Genomic DNA, 17,139 nt, shown 5'->3' on the forward strand with positions numbered 1-17,139 from the left:
GATAGTAAGTTGGATTCTCTCCTCCATAATCAAGAGGTGGGCACTCTCACAGAATCTTTTTTAAAGATTAAACATGTATATAATTTTGAACTTTTTTTAGATGACATCTACCCCATTTTAGCCAGGAAACTGTATCTGCAATGGAGATATGGAACCCTACCGCTTAGAGCATTTAAGACCAAGGGTCTACCTCTTCTCCAATGAATTGTCCCGGTTGCAATTGTGATAATGAAAATGAACTTCATGTTTTATTTTTTTGCCTGGCTTATAGTAAGCCTAGAAGGTATTGGCTTGTACCTTTGTGTAAAAATCTGGGGTTCGCTCATTGCATGAATGCATTCCGAATACTCAAATCAGATGTGACGAGATCTACTGTATTCGCTGTTTCAAAATTCCTGGCTGCTATGTGGTTTAAGCGACGAGTACTACTGAAAACTGCATAAATCGTTAATCTGGATGTACAGTTTCTTTTCCACATTTTTAACTGTTTTTAATATTATAACTAGTTTTGGGGTTTATTTTATATATGTTCTTCTTTTATGGCTATTATGCCGAAAGATTTTACAGCAGCAAGTGCAGTGTTTATTTTAAAAAATTGTGTTTTCTGAAACATACGTTCTTGCAAGAAAGATGGATAAAAAGACATTGCCACTCTGATCAGGCCCATAGATTATAGTCCTTAAACCACTCTGATCACGCCCATAGATTATAGTCCTTAAACGAATTGCAGTGGGCTTTTATGAAATATCGGGGGCTGTACTGTGGTCAGGATGTACTCTAGTTGAACCAAAGTCCTGTTTTCTCAAACATGTGCAGTTCTGTATTATAAATGGACTACGCTTGTAGCTTTGCCAAAAGTACTGAGTTTAGTGGGACTCCACATCATTAAGAACACCACATGCCACAGGAGTCTAGTAAACATCCATCTTACACAACTGCTTATTTGTCTGAGGCTGCTAAACACCTACTTGATGATGTTAAAACCCAGATATCGGCAAACAGTTGTTTCTTAAAGGGTTACAATATGTCAGATGTAGGTTGGACTCAAGCATTGGACAGGGATCAAAAAGTAAACATAGACAATTAACTGTCTTGTTACTAAGGACCAGTAAAAACAAGAGGACGTGGTTAACATGCTGCGAGAGTTAGGAAAAAAAGAAGAATATATAGAAAAGAGAGAGAAAACTAAATAGACTCAATAATACACTCAATAATAGATAGATAAAATACAATACCATTAGCAAAGCAAATGGTTTTACCTTAAATAAAGGCGAGACCTATTGCATTTCCAATGCTTGTTCATAATCTGCTGCATTATCCGTTATCACTTCATTGAAAATAGTTTATTGAACATTGCTATATGTGAATTTATAAAATATATTTGATCATGGTTACTGGTGACTTTTTGACAAAAACAGGACGTCTGCTCTATGTATGTTGATGTGCTGACCCCAAGAAAAAGCCAATATGCCCAATTTTATATTTTGATGTTCTAATCCTTTGACAAGTCAGTAGGTCGGCCTTACTTAAAAGGACACCCTTTATATTGTTACATCACATAGTGAGCCATGCAAGCACAACACATGCAATGGGCACCCACGGGGTTTGGACGCAACCCCCCACCGTGCAAAATGATGATCATCTTACTTTAGGTTGAAAAAATAATTTGAAATTCACTGAAAAAAATCAAATGTTGAAGTGACATAGCTAGGAATTGTAATAATATCTTACTTTATGTATATATTTTTGTAACTTTAGAAATTCATTTAAAAAAGCAAAAGATTAAAGGGACATTGCAGTTAAGTGAAAACATCAGTTAAAACATGCCATTTTAAACAAACAAAAACCACTAAAATTCACCATAGTTATCTCAAGGAACTACAGCTTGTGCCCTAAAGTAATTATAACTTGTTTCTTCCCCATACACTGCTAATTACCCCCATACTACATCGCTCATTACGTGTTCTATGACATAATTAATAACATCACTTTAACCTTTAGTTTAACTCACACACACGAAAAAGTGGCCCTGCGTGTTTTCAAATACAGTCCTTCAACAACCATGGGCAGTGACAATATTTAGTCCCATTTCTATGTCTCTGGTCATCCCCTTTATTATGTTCTGAAAATCTGGTCACCCTAACACAAAGGCACAAAGACAGGGAGACACAGAGGTTAATTAGGACAGGAAGCGACAGAAGGACACAGGGAGACTATGGCACACTCTTGAAACAGAGAGACAGAAGCACAGTGGGAAAGGAGACGCGAACAAGCACACTGAAACAAGACAAAGAAAGGTAAAATGGAGACACAGAGACAAGAGTAACTAACACACATTGGGAATGAAAGACACAGAGGTGCACAGGAACACTGAGGCAGAAGTATACTGGGAAAGGGAGACATGGCACCCACTGGGTCAGGAAGACACCGAAGGCCACCACGGCACACCTGAACGTAAAGACACTGAAATGCACACCAGGACATGGAGACATTGGAGTGTATACAGAATAGAGCAGGGATTTCCCGAGGTGTGATGGAAAACCTTGTGCCCTCACTCTGCAAGTTCATGGAAAGAGGCGGAAGAAAGTAACCTCGTTATCTGTGAGGCACGGTTTGACAGGGATACTGAGAGGCGCTCTAAACACCCAACTCATGTCCTTGACTTGTCTCAATGGGGAGGTTTTCCTATTCTCTACCCTATTTCTGCTGTACGAAATGTTGTTGTATACGAGTATTACCTGCATATTTGTTTTGTTTGTATAACTAACAGCTGTTTTAATGTAAAGCGCTCTGACATCCGCAAGGATCTTGTTCGCGCTCTATAAAACTCTCAAAATAAAAATAAATAAATAAATTGGGACAGGGAGAAACACACTGAGTCAGGGAGACACTGAAACACAGTAACACAGACACACTGGTGTAGGGAAGACATAAAGAGGCGCACTGGGACAGGGAAACACCGTCTAACACACACACACACACACACACAATGGCATAGTACCTCCAGGGGCACCCCGCTTTCCCCCCTCCCCCAAATTAGGTTACCCAATGAAAACACAAGAAACAGTTGTAAGTGGGTAACAAATGCTGCAGGTTTATTACATAATTCCAGTATATGTAATAGGTGGGTTATCTTACGGGCGATCCAAGGGCAGGCGGCCATCTACTTCACCTGCCCGCCTGATGAGCCGGGCAGCGCGGGAACGACCCGCAAGTGCTGCCCCCCAAGTGATTCTTTTTTACGATCACGTGCCGTTGAAATTCTACTCACACCCCCCCCTCTCGGGGCGGAGCGTCGTATAGCAAGCCCCCGGTTGTTCAGGCCCACAACCGCCCGCAGGCCTAGCGGGGCGCCGACCGGCTTCCGGGACCTCTCTGGAGGCTCCTCGTTTTGGCTCAGGCACCACGTGGTGCCGCGCAGAGGTACCCTTTGTACCGGCCTGCTTCCAGATCACCCTGTAACTCCGCCTGCAACGAAAAGGAAAACATTACAACGCTCAGAAAACCCCCCCCCAACCACGCCTACGCCGGGTAAGCGGTAGGGAGGGAAAAGGCGAGGTGGGCGACAAAAGAGGTCGCCAGTGAGGGTGGGGGGAAGGCTAAATAGCCTCCCCCTCACACCTGGGCCCGGAAGTGACGCGCATTGCGCGTCACTTCCGGCCCTGACACGGAGGGGGGCACCAGTCTGTGTCCCTGCCCCCCCCGAAGGAGGGAGTGGGGAGGGGTGACCGGGGCCCCGGGGCCACTAAGGTGCCGACCGCCGAGTGGCCCCCTGCAGGGGCCGCGGTCAGCGGCATAGTACCCCCAGGGGCACCCCGCTTTCCCCCCTCCCCCAAATTAGGTTACCCAATGAAAACACAAGAAACAGTTGTAAGTGGGTAACAAATGCTGCAGGTTTATTACATAATTCCAGTATATGTAATACGTGGGTTATCTTACGGGCGATCCAAGGGCAGGCGGCCATCTACTTCGCCTGCCCGCCTGATGAGCCGGGCAGCACGGGAACGACCCGCAAGTGCTGCCCCCCAAGTGATTCTTTTTTACGATCACGTGCCGTTGAAATTCTACTCACACCCCCCCCTCTCGGGGCGGAGCGTCGCATAGCAAGCCCCCGGTTGTTCAGGCCCACAACCGCCCGCAGGCCTAGCGGGGCGCCGACCGGCTTCCGGGACCTCTCTGGAGGCTCCTCGTTTTGGCTCAGGCACCACGTGGTGCCGCGCAGAGGTACCCTTTGTACCGGCCTGCTTCCAGATCGCCCTGTAACTCCGCCACAGCCCTGGAGGCGGCTAACCGTCGCAGCCAGGGCCCCCCACCAACCCGCTATAGTCTTACCTGCACCTCTCCTATCTAGGGCTTCCTGCAACTAGCTGGAAGGGAACCATCCCTGCAGACAGAAGAGTTTGACATTCTGCCACCTCATGACAGTTTGACAGTGCTCGCGGGACTCGAACCCTTGTCCTGTGAGACCATTACAACCGTAGGCACAAGACTTATTGAGCTATGGCTCCTGGTTAAAGAAGAGTTTGAAATTTTTCCAACTTATGACACTTTGACAGCGTTTGCGGGACTCGAACCCAAGACTTACCATTGAGCTATAGCTCCTGGTGTTGTAGATGGCCCCATCTAAGCCCCCAAGGCCCGAGACGCTATCCTAATCGGAATAGGGTCTGCTGAAATAAAGGACCCATTGGGCCTGGGGAGATGTGCCAAGAACTATTCGCCCCCCAAGCGGGCAGGTTACCCTCTTCACAATTCTGGGCCTGCCCTCTTAGGCTATGAAGGCGAGAAGGGGTTTACTTAACCTTTGGCCAGCCCCTCTGATTGCTAAACCCGGAGCACAGGAGTGCTCCTCGCTGCCAGCGCGTGACCATGAGCAAGGGGCGACTCCTGCCCCTGCCCACCATGCCCTATTCCTTATGGGAATTATGCCCCTACAGATCCCTCAGTGATGTAACCCCCTAGGCATACCAGCTTCGGGAATCTGTCCGGCTTAAACATTGCGTGCTGACAGTAAAGTTCACGCATTGAGGATTGACTAAGTCCTGCTACGCCCTTCCCATCATGCTCCTCAGAAGGAGGGTGGCGGGGGGTGCCCCCCACCACAACCCAGAGCATCCCCAGCGGTGCCAAATTCCTGCTCCGTTGAAGTGGAGATTTAGTGCACCCTGGGCGTGTCAAATGTACTATTGACATACTGTCCCCTTGCGATTGCCCCGCTGACACCCCAGATACTGGGACAGCAGCACCCATGTTTGCTGGCAGCGCCCCTAGCGCGGTAACGTGTCCGTAAACCCGGATCCCAGTCTCCCGCAGCTGCGGTACGCGACCATTGAATCCGGTGGGGGCTACCCCCAACCGCAATGGTCCTCTAGACATTAAGAAAAGCCCTATTTTACCTGGGCCTATCTCCAAATGATGGTGGTTTCACCCAGCTGTAAGGCCCGCCTATGGAGCCTATTTACTTGTTTTGCTGCTCGGCCCCTTTATGGGTGGCCTCAGAATTAGGGCAACGCGCGTGCTCCCAGGGCACGGAGCTCCCAGAAAGCAGATGTCCGATACCCACACGCTGATACTTTCATCTGTTGCTAACTGCCCTACGGCTGGAAGCTTCCCAGGAACCGTAGACTTCGAGGTCCCACCCAAAGTGAACCATCGACTGGCGGGAACCCAGTGGTGGCAGGACCACATGGTACTCCATCCCCGCGTAGCTAACGCTTATTTGTGACGCCGGAGCAGGAGATGCCCCCTTAGTCTCAAGTTCTACCCCTAAAGGGTAACCTCGGGGGCGGACAAGTCTGTGGGAACCAACCGGAAACTTTGGTGCAAATACCGGCCCTATTCTGAATGTTGCGAATGCTGCATGGTCCATAATGCCCTGACGCCATGAGGCTCTACGTAGTGTTCACCAAACTTTTTGAACGACCACACCCTTGCTATATAACAACTATACCACCCACAAGCGCCCTGGCTAAAGCGCGGGTGGAAGGTCCTCACTGAAGCAACCCGAAATCTGTCTTTGGTTGCAGAGGAATGCCCCCCAAAGTACACCTGGACCTATATGGTTCTTTCAGCTACTTCTCCTGCAGGCCTAACTCTTGGTTATGGTGCCCAGCTCAGTGTGCTGCAGGCTAATCGGCTTAACAATGAACTATCGGTGGGTTTGAGACAGAGGGACACTCCAAGACACCGAAATAACCACGGGTTAAAATCTGCTCGCGAGCGGCGCACCCGCAACCACTTGGTCAATCACGCCGGTAACCTATGTGGTGACCACTTATTCTTTTGCCTCTAAGTCAGTGCGAACCCGTATCCAATGCGATTGGGGCACTGAGCTACAACCATATCTACACCCATCTAGTGGCTCAAACCAGACTTCCTTTAGCATTCGATAATAACTACCATTCTATCTCGGTTGCGTTGCCCTTCGCGACTAGGCACCCACCTGGGTGTCTAGGTTACAGTCATATATGTGTGATCTCCCCAATATCAGTGCCACTATGAGTGACAGTTGAAGGCGGCCCACATAAGCATGTTGGCGGGGCAGAATTGCGGGATTAAGCCTACCTATTTTAGACTGTCGGCAGCAACCCGTGTTTAACTGTTACTAACATGGCAATGACCGTTCTACGTTAGGGCTATCCCCACTTTGGTGCGCCCTGCCCAAGGACGGATGCACTTGGGAGCGCGATGCCGTAAGCAATGGGGGTGGGTGTAAAAACAACAACAACAAACGACCCAAGCCCCCTTTCAGCAAAAGGTTGGAGACGAGGGACACGTGGTCACGTGTGGTCAGGATCGGACAGCGCGACCCTTGCTGTAAATAGCACTTTTATATCGCCCGAACTCGACCCGAAAGTATGACAGCGCTGTGCATGAGCAACAAATTTACACACCTATTCGGGCACGGGAGTGAGATCATGAGCCACCATGTCTGTGACCCTCGGGAAACCAGGCATACCAGGTCCAGCAGCTCGCATACATATTCGGGCACGGCGATATTTAATGATTTACCCACCGTCACAACCCCAGCGCGAACTCGCTCCGAGGTATTGGCGCGCAGTTCATGAGCTCCGTATTTACATACATAATCGGGCCCGGGGAGATTAAGTGATCTGCCCGCAGTCACAGCGCGACTCGCCCGACGGTATATGAAGCGCAGTCCATGCGCCCCGTATCTACATACCTATTCGGGCACGGAGTAGGATCATGAGCCGCCAGGATTCGCGACCCTTGGGCGCCCAGGTAGAGCAGGCCCAGCAGCACGCATGCGTATTCGCGACCCTCGGGGGCCCAGGTAGACCAGGCCCAGCAGCACGGCTGCATATCTGGGCCTGGGGTGATCAGTGATTTGCCCACATCACAACCACAGCGTGAACTCGATCCGAAGGTAATGGCGCGCAGTTCATGAGCACCACATATACCTACATCCTCGGGCACGAGGATATTAAATTATCAGCCCAGAGTCACAGAGTGACCCGCCCGAAGGTGTATGGAGTGCAGTGCATGAGCCCCGTATTAACATACCTATTCGGGCACGGTGGATTAGTGATTAGCGCAAACCGTAATGGCGCGAAATTATTAGAGCGCCGGACACGAGCACCGGCCAGGTAACCCACTCGGGTGCAGGGGGTGTCGAGATGGCCGGCATCAACTGATGCGCGCGAATGTGTACACAAGCAAATTCTTGTGAATAAAACATGCACTTGCATCATGTGTCTGCATTATAGGAAGCCGGCCAATACATGTTGCATACTTATCTAGCACATGACCGTACTTACTCCCGAAAACGAAGATGATTGCGTGGAGCGTCCGTTGGCGTTCGGCGTCCCGTCAAATAGGCTGCATCCGACCGCAATCCGGCCAGAGCGGAACTGTAAAACAAACCATCGTTAGCAAAGAGTCAACCAAGACCACGAGCGCACGATCCGCCCCACAATTGGCCCCTTTACAAATTGCCACAGTCGCGGGGCGCTTTCGCCGGCTCAGCGTATGGAGCTGAAAGGCCCTAACGTCAAGCCCCAATTATTCGCGAGGCCAAACAACATGTTCGCGCGAAGCCTTTGTTGATCACGCTGCTGCTGCGCACCCAGCCAACTGAGCCCGGACGCAAGCACCGCACCCCCTGACTCAGTTCATGAGAACGCGCAATTTGGAGCGCTGGACCCAAGCTACCTGCCGCACATGCATGCGCGGGGCACGTCGAAGTTCCTTAAACATTGATGTGCGCCAACGTATTGGAGCGCCGTGTACGAGCGCCGTGCCCCATGACTTGAGGTGGAAGGGGGTGTCGCAATGACCTGGGTCACCTAATGTGCGCGAATATGGGCACGAGCGACATCACGTGAACAATGCATGCACCCGAATCATAAATCCGTCTTATCGGCAGCCCGTGCATATTTACATAATGCCCAACCGACCCGAAGGAATTGCGTCAGATTCATCCCCGAATCATGCATCTGCCTTAATGCAATCTATGCATCGCTCATCAGCCCGTATGGCAGCCCACCAATGCCTACTGCACAATATATAGCGTGAAATCTCCCCACGGTATTGGAACGCCTTACATGAGCATTGTATTCACCTTACACAGAGCACTGGGAGAGCGCTTTACGTGAGCGTCGTATTTACATTACACAAGGCACTGGGGGTTCAATACCGTAATAAACGATCGAATACGAAATTGACCCGAGGTTATCATACAGCTTCAAGCACGCGGTGCCGGGAATGGTTCTACAGTGTTAAGAGCGCTTACTCAGTACGACGTTCAAATTCAAGCATCGGGTGCAGTGTAAAGGAGGGCTGTGTGCCAGTAAATTCTCGCGCGCGAGGGCGCCCCTGCGGTATTATGGAGCGCTGCAGCGTTCACAATACCGCCAAGGCACCAAAGTCCAGCAAGCCTCTTTAAATTTAGGCCCACTGCGACGCGAACGCGCCCCCGAGAAGGTATAGGAGCGAAATCTTGTGAACAATGCAAGCACTGGTATCATGGATCTGCCTACGTAAGCAGCCGGCAATTACACGTTGCATACTTATATAGCGTGAACTCGACCTGAAGGTATTGGAGCGCTTTACATGAGTGCCGTATTTACATTACGCATTCAGGCTCGGGGAGATTAAGTGATTTGGCAAGAAACCGAGGAAGTGGACACGACCCAAGATGATCGAAATCTGGTTACCAGCACCAAAATCGGCAGTCCCGCCGAGGCTCATCCCTTCCGCTTTCTACCTGACCTGCTCGTTCAAATCCCATGCTAACTGCACTCCCAAACCAATGAACTCTCCATTGGACGATGGGTGCACCCCTTTGAAAGGCTGCTAAAATTGCTGCAAATTTATATAGCGCGAGCTCGACCCGACGGTATTGGAGCGCTATACACGCGCACCGTATTTACAATAAGCATTTAGCCATGGGGAGCTTAAATGATTTGGCCGGGATCACACGATGTGGACGCGACCCGAGATGATTGAACCTTGGGTTCCAGCACCAAAATCGGCAGTCTAGCCTAGGCACCCCATCCCTACAACTTCAATCGGTGCGAGTTCACCCGAGGGTAGGAACGCCTTAAACAGCCCCGTAGTTACCTTATCCGTCCAGGCACTGGGAGAATAAGTGATTTGCCTACGAACACAGGGTGTGGACGCGCCTAAGAGGTTCGCAACCTGCAAACCACACCTTTGGCGGCCGCGCGACATCCTCATCGCGGCGTGATAGAGGCGGTATTTGAGCGCTTTACATGAGTGCCCTAATTACATTACCCAACTAGGCGCATAAGTCAACCGATGATATGCCTTTGATCACCGGGCCACGCAGGTGCTCGAATGTCCTAATCACCATCTAAATTTACACATCGGGGCCGTGAATAATTTAAACTCGCGTAAATGCTTGTTTCTTGTTGGGCACGGGGAGATTAAGTGAATTGCCCCGAATCACGGGATGTTTTGCCGACGCCGAGGCTCGAACCTGGTTCCTATTTCCAATGTCGGCAGCTCTGGCCGTTACGCCACAACCTCTTTTTCTCACGCTGATATTGGTGAAAAAGACACCGTTTTAGAGATTAGGGTTTAAAGGATCTACAAAGCAGTGTTCATTATGGTACTTCTTTGTTTGACCTCTCAGATAGCAATGAGTTCATTTACCAGCTGTTGGGCTCGTATTTACATTAACTGGTTAATAGTTGCATCGCTTACTATAAGGAGACCCGTTTTAATCTTTAATTACAATAATGCCTACAATATGCAATATGAACGTCAGGAGAGCACAAGGTAAAGCCCCCTGTCACTGCGGCCGCCCGGTATCAGAGGACCTGGTCAAACAGGCCGAACTAGGCTGGCTCCCTCTCGCATACCTCTGCACGCATACCCGGTAAGCGCTGCCTGCCTCCCGGTTCTGTCGTGCACCACAATCACGCCCAGCACGCTCAGCCCCCGTGGACCTCAGGCGAGCAGCCGAATTATGGCCGTGGAGGGAGGGGGGAGCTTGTTTTATGAGGCAGGGTACCCCCAGAACGCCAACCCGTATCCGAGGTTCGAACCCGGTTCCCGAAGCTCCAAGGACGGGCGCAGATCCCCCACACACCCCCCCCCCGACCAGCCGTGAGCACCAGGTGAGGCAGGGTGTCCGCGCGAAACCGCGCGTTAGCCGACAGCCTCCCAGATCCCAGAATGGGCCGTGCAGCCATCCCGTCCACAGCGCATCGTGCGAGGGGTGGGGGGGGAGTTACGCGCACGCAACCGGACTTGCCACTCACACCGCATCCCTAACGAGGCCCTGCGCCCTCTTGGCCCAACTTGCGCCCTCCCCACCCGTGGCCATCCGGGCCACAGGGCCCCGTCAACCTGGTACTGCCCAGGGACGGGGCCGGGGCGGGAAGGGTAAAGCAAGACTCACCGTAGTGCAAACGCATGATGGCGATGGGGCCCGCGAGGCGATGACGACGGCAACGATCCCGAGACAGCGACCGATCAAAAGGCGAGGTGGGCGACAAAAGAGGTCGCCAGTGAGGGTGGGGGAAGGCTAAATAGCCTCCCCCTCACACCTGGGCCCGGAAGTGACGCGCATTGCGCGTCACTTCCGGCCCTGACACGGAGGGGGGCACCAGTCATAAACACACTATGACGGGCCACCGTCAGTCTCACAGGGTGTACCCGCCACACCAACCGGCAATGCTGCTTCCCGAGTCACCTCATCAGCCCACATTCATCTCCAAGACCTACACAACACAACCACAGTGTCAAAACCAGAATCCAGTCTACGAGCTCTCTCGGTGGCCTGCGAGCAAACCTGGCATAGCTGATTACCCACACTGCTCTGAGGCCAAGCAGATGGCAGAAGGGCGCAATGCTCATCCCAGGATCATTACCAGCTGTAACAATGCGGTACAATGCCCCTGTTTTGGTGATGCTCACACGTGCGACATCTTGGAACTGGAAGGCAGATCAGTCTGATGGCCTCAGGGCTCTCAGTGGAGCCGGTCCTTGCAGGTCTCAGACCCGGCAATAATTTAAAAGTGACCTTGTAACAGGTCCATATCAGGGCCTACATTTATGGCCCCAACTTTAAAGGAGGAAAAATAGGGATTGATTCCCTAACAATGACTGTAAAAACCCTGGCTGTATTCCATGTCAGTGACAAAGTACATAATAACATTTCAGATGTTATTTCCTCTGCCATTCCATAAAAGACATCTGCTTCGTCCGGATGTTATGTCTGTACATTTTCCATGCTACATGTGACCCTTGTATAGTAAATACTGTGCAATAAATTGCCACCACGTGTCTAGGTGAGTTCAGGTTGTGCTTGTGTGTGTTTTTTGGGGGGGAGGGGGGGTTGTGACCGGGAAATATTTAGAGATTTGGGATTGAACCTATAGGCACTGCTGGTTTCCCTCAGTGCCTGTCAGTGGGTTTAAAGGTGTTCGGAGACCATGCCCCTCCAAATCCTTGGCCTCTCATCAGAGCTTACACAGCCATAGTCTCATATGTGACAATTACACTTACCATTTTACATCAAAGGGTGATGGGGGTATAGACAACTGCTTAAATGTTGACTGCACCGAAGGAAGAGCGAGAGTGCATGCGATGCAGAAGGACATAGTGAAAAAGACAGTGATGAAGAGGAAGGAGATGTGTAGAGGGAAGATTTCAGTGGGATGTGGGACTAAGAAGGCTATAGGTGGCTAACAGAGCAAGAAACTGCAGAAGAAAGTAGCATGGAGGGGAAGACAGGGGAGATTCAGAAACTCAGAGGACCAATACCCATTCCACAGCCACTCTAGCAATGGCGAATTCAGTCTCACGTTTTCAGAATTGAAGCATTCCCAATCCAAATGATTCCCAACAAAATAATTGCTGCTTCTCGTGTATCCTATACTACCAACAAGCATTGGCACATCCAATATTCTTAGGTGCATGGGTTTGTGGGACGTGGCTGGATGCAAGAACAGAAAACTCAAGCAGAGGCAAACAGATACGGGTCACATTGCATGCAGCAGGGGATTCTAGTTTACATGCACTAGGCCAAGCACTTAATAACAAAGCCCATAACAAAAGAGTTCTAGTTACGCTTCTCTAGCCGCACCCCGCCCTTCCAAGCACCTTTTTCATCCTACCTAAAGCATTGGGTGGAGGTCACTGTCGGCGCTGTGAAGAGGATGAAAAATATTAATGACTTTCCTGTACTTAAAGTTCATTGGCTGCTTCCCAGGCTGGTAACGGGATAGCTTTCAACGAATATTCATCAAGTGGAACTACTTGTTCATAGAAATATTCAAATAAATAATAAATTTGATATATATTTAAACACTCCTATGAAGTCATTATAAAAAAATATAAATGGCACTGACTGAGGTATAGTTACTGTATTCTAAACATCTTGTCCGTCAGCTCTAGCAACTGCTCAGATAACCCTTTAACAAAATCCGTGACTGTATTTGAATAATGGGACCGGCTGCCAAACTCCCTCAGAGCCAAAGGAAACTTGTTGAGCTTTAGGAAGAACCTAAAAACGTGCTCTTGCCTACACAAATAATATAACTTACGGTTCTCCTGTCTGTGAAATACTAAGAACGGCTCACTCCTGGGGTCGACTGGTGGTTTTGATAGCGCCGAGATGCCTGTTAGGTGAAGGCTGCGCTTTACAAAATGACGATAAAAATAATAATAATAATAATAGACTTCCGGGTCAAAGCGCAGATTTGACATTGGCATACGGAAGTAATGCAGAGTCATTAAAAGTCAGGGTAAATGCAGGAAGGAAGGAGTTGGGTACCTACGGCCAGGTTCCGAGGTCGAAGCTGTGACGAGGCTCTGATAAACAGCACGTTCTTGTCATCAGAAGAGCAGTGGGTGGCAGAGCAGTGGGTGGCAGAGCAGTGGATGGCAGAGCAGTGGATGGCAGAGCAGTGGGCGGCAGAGCAGTGGGCGGCAGGGCAGTGGGCGGCAGGGCAGTGGGCGGCAGGGCAGTGGGCGGCAGGGCAGTGGGTGGCAGGGCAGTGGGTGGCAGGGCAGTGGGTGGCAGAGCAGTGGATGGCAGAGCAGTGGATGGCAGAGCAGTGGGTGGCAGAGCAGTAGATGGCAGGGCAGTGGGTGGCAGAGCAGTGGGTGGCAGAGCAGTGGGTGGCAGAGCAGTGGATGGCAGGGCAGTGGATGGCAGGGCAGTGGGTGGCAGGGCAGTGGGTGGCAGGGCAGTGGATGGCAGAGCAGTGGATGGCAGAGCAGTGGATGGCAGAGCAGTGGATGGCAGGGCAGTGGGTGGCAGGGCAGTGGGTGGCAGGGCAGTGGGTGGCAGGGCAGTGGGTGGCAGGGCAGTTTCTGCCAGAATCGGACGGCTGCACCCTGGAGCAGGGTCGGTGCAGGGGATCGCACCCCAGTTTACCGCCTGATCCGCGCAGTGTTAGCCTAAATTATGACACAGTAGCACACTATAACCAGTAGACCATTTAATCTCGCCCATGTTTAGAGCAACATATATGTAAAATATAGAGAGATATTTTCCTCTGACCCGTCGCTTTATATAAATGTATTTATTTTTTCAGTTTTAATTTAGCGCGCACTCGAACTGAAGGTATAGGAGCGCTTTACATGAGCATCAGTTACTTTACACTAAGTCACTTTTTAGGCACGGGGAGATTGAGGGTTTGCCCAGAATCACAGGATGTTGTTGTTGAGCCGACGCCGAGATCCAGTTGCGAAGTCGGCAGGTCTGGCTCTAACGCCACATCCTCGCCAATACTTAGACTAATGCGATCGGCTAATGACATATTAATATTGACAGTTTAGCGTATATCTGACCAGCATACAACTCGATATACGGGATCATGTGTGCGGCTCTTCATTCCAAACCTAGCGCTAAGAGTTCAAATGCAGGCTTCTCCGAGCGTCTAGAAGAGAAGGGTTTTCTCCCAATAACCACAAAGGTGTCAATGCACGGGTGTGCTTCTTCTCAGGGGTGAAGCGGGCACTTTCAGACTGCACACTTCACCAGTGCACTTCTGAATACGCCCTCCCACAACAGCACCCCCATCCCCCTTCGCCCCCCCAGCGGCAGACCACACCACCCCACCCACTGGCATATAAACACCTCCTGTCATTACCGAGCCGCCCAGCCACTTTCCTCGCTGGCGCAGCGCCATCACTCTAAGGACTCCAGTTTGCGCAGGGATCAGATCACGTCCTGATTCTGGGTTTAGGGCTGAATGTTCACATTTAAGTTTACATTATGTATAATGATGTACAGTGCTTTAAATTGGACAGGTACTGTCAGGTTCAGTGTACGTACCCACACTTTAATTTGACAGGGCACCTGCACTTCTCAGCAATGGTGCAATACTTTTATCAGAGTACACCAGCACTTCAGAGGCAGGCAGGGACTCTGGAGCAGTGGGTACTTGCGCTTTTAGATCTCCATTTAAAGCAGTGATGATGTAGTAATTTTCGAAACTTAATCAACTTTCAGGTTCAACAGCTTTCGGACCACACTGTCTATGTGTGTGGCTCCTGTATGCCACTAGGGGGCGCAATGCGTGCCTTTCACTCCATGTTTCTAGGGTTTCTGTGCTGCTTCTGCTTGGTCCCTGTGCTGTGAGAGTGCAGCTGTGTTACTCACTCTATGGCCCCGCGTACAGCTGCCAAGCAGCTTTCCGTGATCTCAGGCCTCCAGAGCCGGGGTGACTTATGGCGAGAGAGAATTACTTCACCAGCTGCGACCGCCTCAAAGGAACCGGGAAGGCATTAGCTCGTGTACAAGTAAATGATTCGTAGAGCCCGGGGGTACTCGGTCCGGGTCACTGATGGGGCCGACACGCCGAACGAGCCGCCTTTAGCCGCTTTCAGGTTCGAACCGAACGTTCCAAGTCTCGTGCACCCACAGTGTAGCGCCCTACCCCACGTTAAAGCACTACAGTGCTCGTCTGCGAAAGGCATATGCAATTGCGTCTGGTTTCTAACATTTTATTCCTTAAGGTAATAGGACAGATTTTCAGGGAAATTAAGTGAGCTGCCTAAAATCGCACAATCTTATACGAAATTGGGAAGTCTGAATTTGCGGGCTGCTGGTAGCAAGGCGTCCAATGTATCATTGAGAACACATTGCCGCCTGTTTAGCCTACGTGTTTAATACAGACTAGGGGTTCTGACTGTAATCAAGGAGAACAAACATCATTGCCCTACTAAACTGTATATTCCACGTTGCGCACCTCATTTGATATCCCCTCATACTTATTAATCCCGCGTCAGAGCCCCGTTCCATTTACAGTGCAGGCTGGGTTGGCGCTTCATTCCCAGTTGTGCAGCTGGCACCACTGCACGCTGCTGAAATCTACAGGGCAGTTGCGCACCCTCCTTATACTGGGTAGGTCACACCGAACATTCTATTCCATCGATTGTGTGCGATGTGACCTGCTCGCCGGAAAACACAGATAGTGGCTCTTGGGAGGGGGCAGGGGGGACTATAAGGGCAAATGTACACATATAGATGGCTGCCAAGTGGTCCAGTGTGATGGGTGACACATTTAGTCAGTTCTTTGATCCCAACCGAGAGCACTGCCAATGAGATCTTTGAGCCCGCAAGATCGATGTTCTAAGCCAAACTACAAGCCCCAGGATGCAACTTCTAATCGGTCATTTACCAACTACGCATGTAATTCCATCCGAGCAATAGTCGTTCAGTGCTATGGGAGAACAGTGACCCTCTCCAGGTAGGCGATCGATTCCCTCGCCTGTAGTCAAAGATTCTGAAAGGGATTACAAGTGTTTTGACTCACACAAATTGTCTTGTGTTTTTTTATGCGGCTGTCATGTAGTCCCGTCATTCCATGCTCCTCCAGTTGTAGTTTCGCGCTTATAAAAGGGAAAGTAAAACTACAAAGACCAGAATGCATAGCAAAAACACCACATCCGACAGCTCTAGTTAATCGCCACAATGTTGGGCGCACAGAACCACCCTAACCTGGCAGGGGTGGGTGTGTGTCTGGGCGTGTGTATGGATGGTTAGAGGCGCAAGCGACATCTTTTGACACTCACCGATGCGGCTTAAGCTCTCCGACAAAGTTCTCCTCAACTTTTTCATGCTGCTGCTGCGGGGCGCGGTCTGCGGGAACAGGTCCAGGTCGCACATCTAGAGCCGGCGCTGATGCGGGTCCGCAGTGGTGCGGGGTGACGGAAGCCGGTTTCTGCTCCTCCGCAGCCTCAGCACCAGCTGCTCGTGGCAGCCTCTGAACACCGGCCGGGGCTCAGGGCCATGGAAGGGGAACCCGGCCTGCGAGTCCGCTCTCCGGCTGAGGGAAGGCAGGGTGCGCGGGGAAGGGATGCTGCAGTTCCGGCCAGACAGCTGCCCGGCTGTGAGAGGGAGAAGGAGAGGTGGACATGTAGAACCGGGACTGTCAGCCTGCACCCGGCATGGTCATGTCTTTACCGACAGCAACAGCGCCACCACGCGTCAGTGAAGGGAAGTGAAAACCTCGTTTGTCAGTCTCTGCCATACGCTCGCTCATATGTATAGCAGCCCTCCGTGTAGACGGGTAATCACGTCGATTCTTTCAAGAGGACGCGAGACACCATGTATCCAGTACATGCTATATAATCTGTGAAATTAGGAATATTCTATTTGTTTGAGTCTGTTGCACAAACTGGACTATTACAACT

At 50.6% G+C, this 17,139-nt stretch overlaps 1 protein-coding gene across 4 annotated transcripts in view; it reads right to left on the reverse strand.

The window, feature by feature from the left end:
* The window catches only part of CDK14 (cyclin dependent kinase 14), a 2,110,677-nt gene extending 2,093,798 nt beyond the window's left edge, over positions 1–16,879 (reverse strand). For 2 of the 4 annotated variants that reach the window (XM_085631156.1, XM_085631155.1), the window contains exon 1: positions 16,519–16,879. In XM_085631156.1, the coding sequence (XP_085487282.1) occupies positions 16,519–16,612 (94 nt within the window). In that variant the 5' untranslated portion in view covers positions 16,613–16,879. The remainder of the gene's footprint in view (positions 1–16,518) is intronic. The other 2 variants (XM_085631160.1, XM_085631158.1) reach the window with 2 other exon arrangements.
* Positions 16,880–17,139: the final 260 nt, after the last annotated feature.

This window comes from Triturus cristatus, chromosome 10 (genome assembly GCF_964204655.1).
Source record: "Triturus cristatus chromosome 10, aTriCri1.1, whole genome shotgun sequence".
NCBI lineage: Eukaryota > Metazoa > Chordata > Amphibia > Caudata > Salamandridae > Triturus > Triturus cristatus.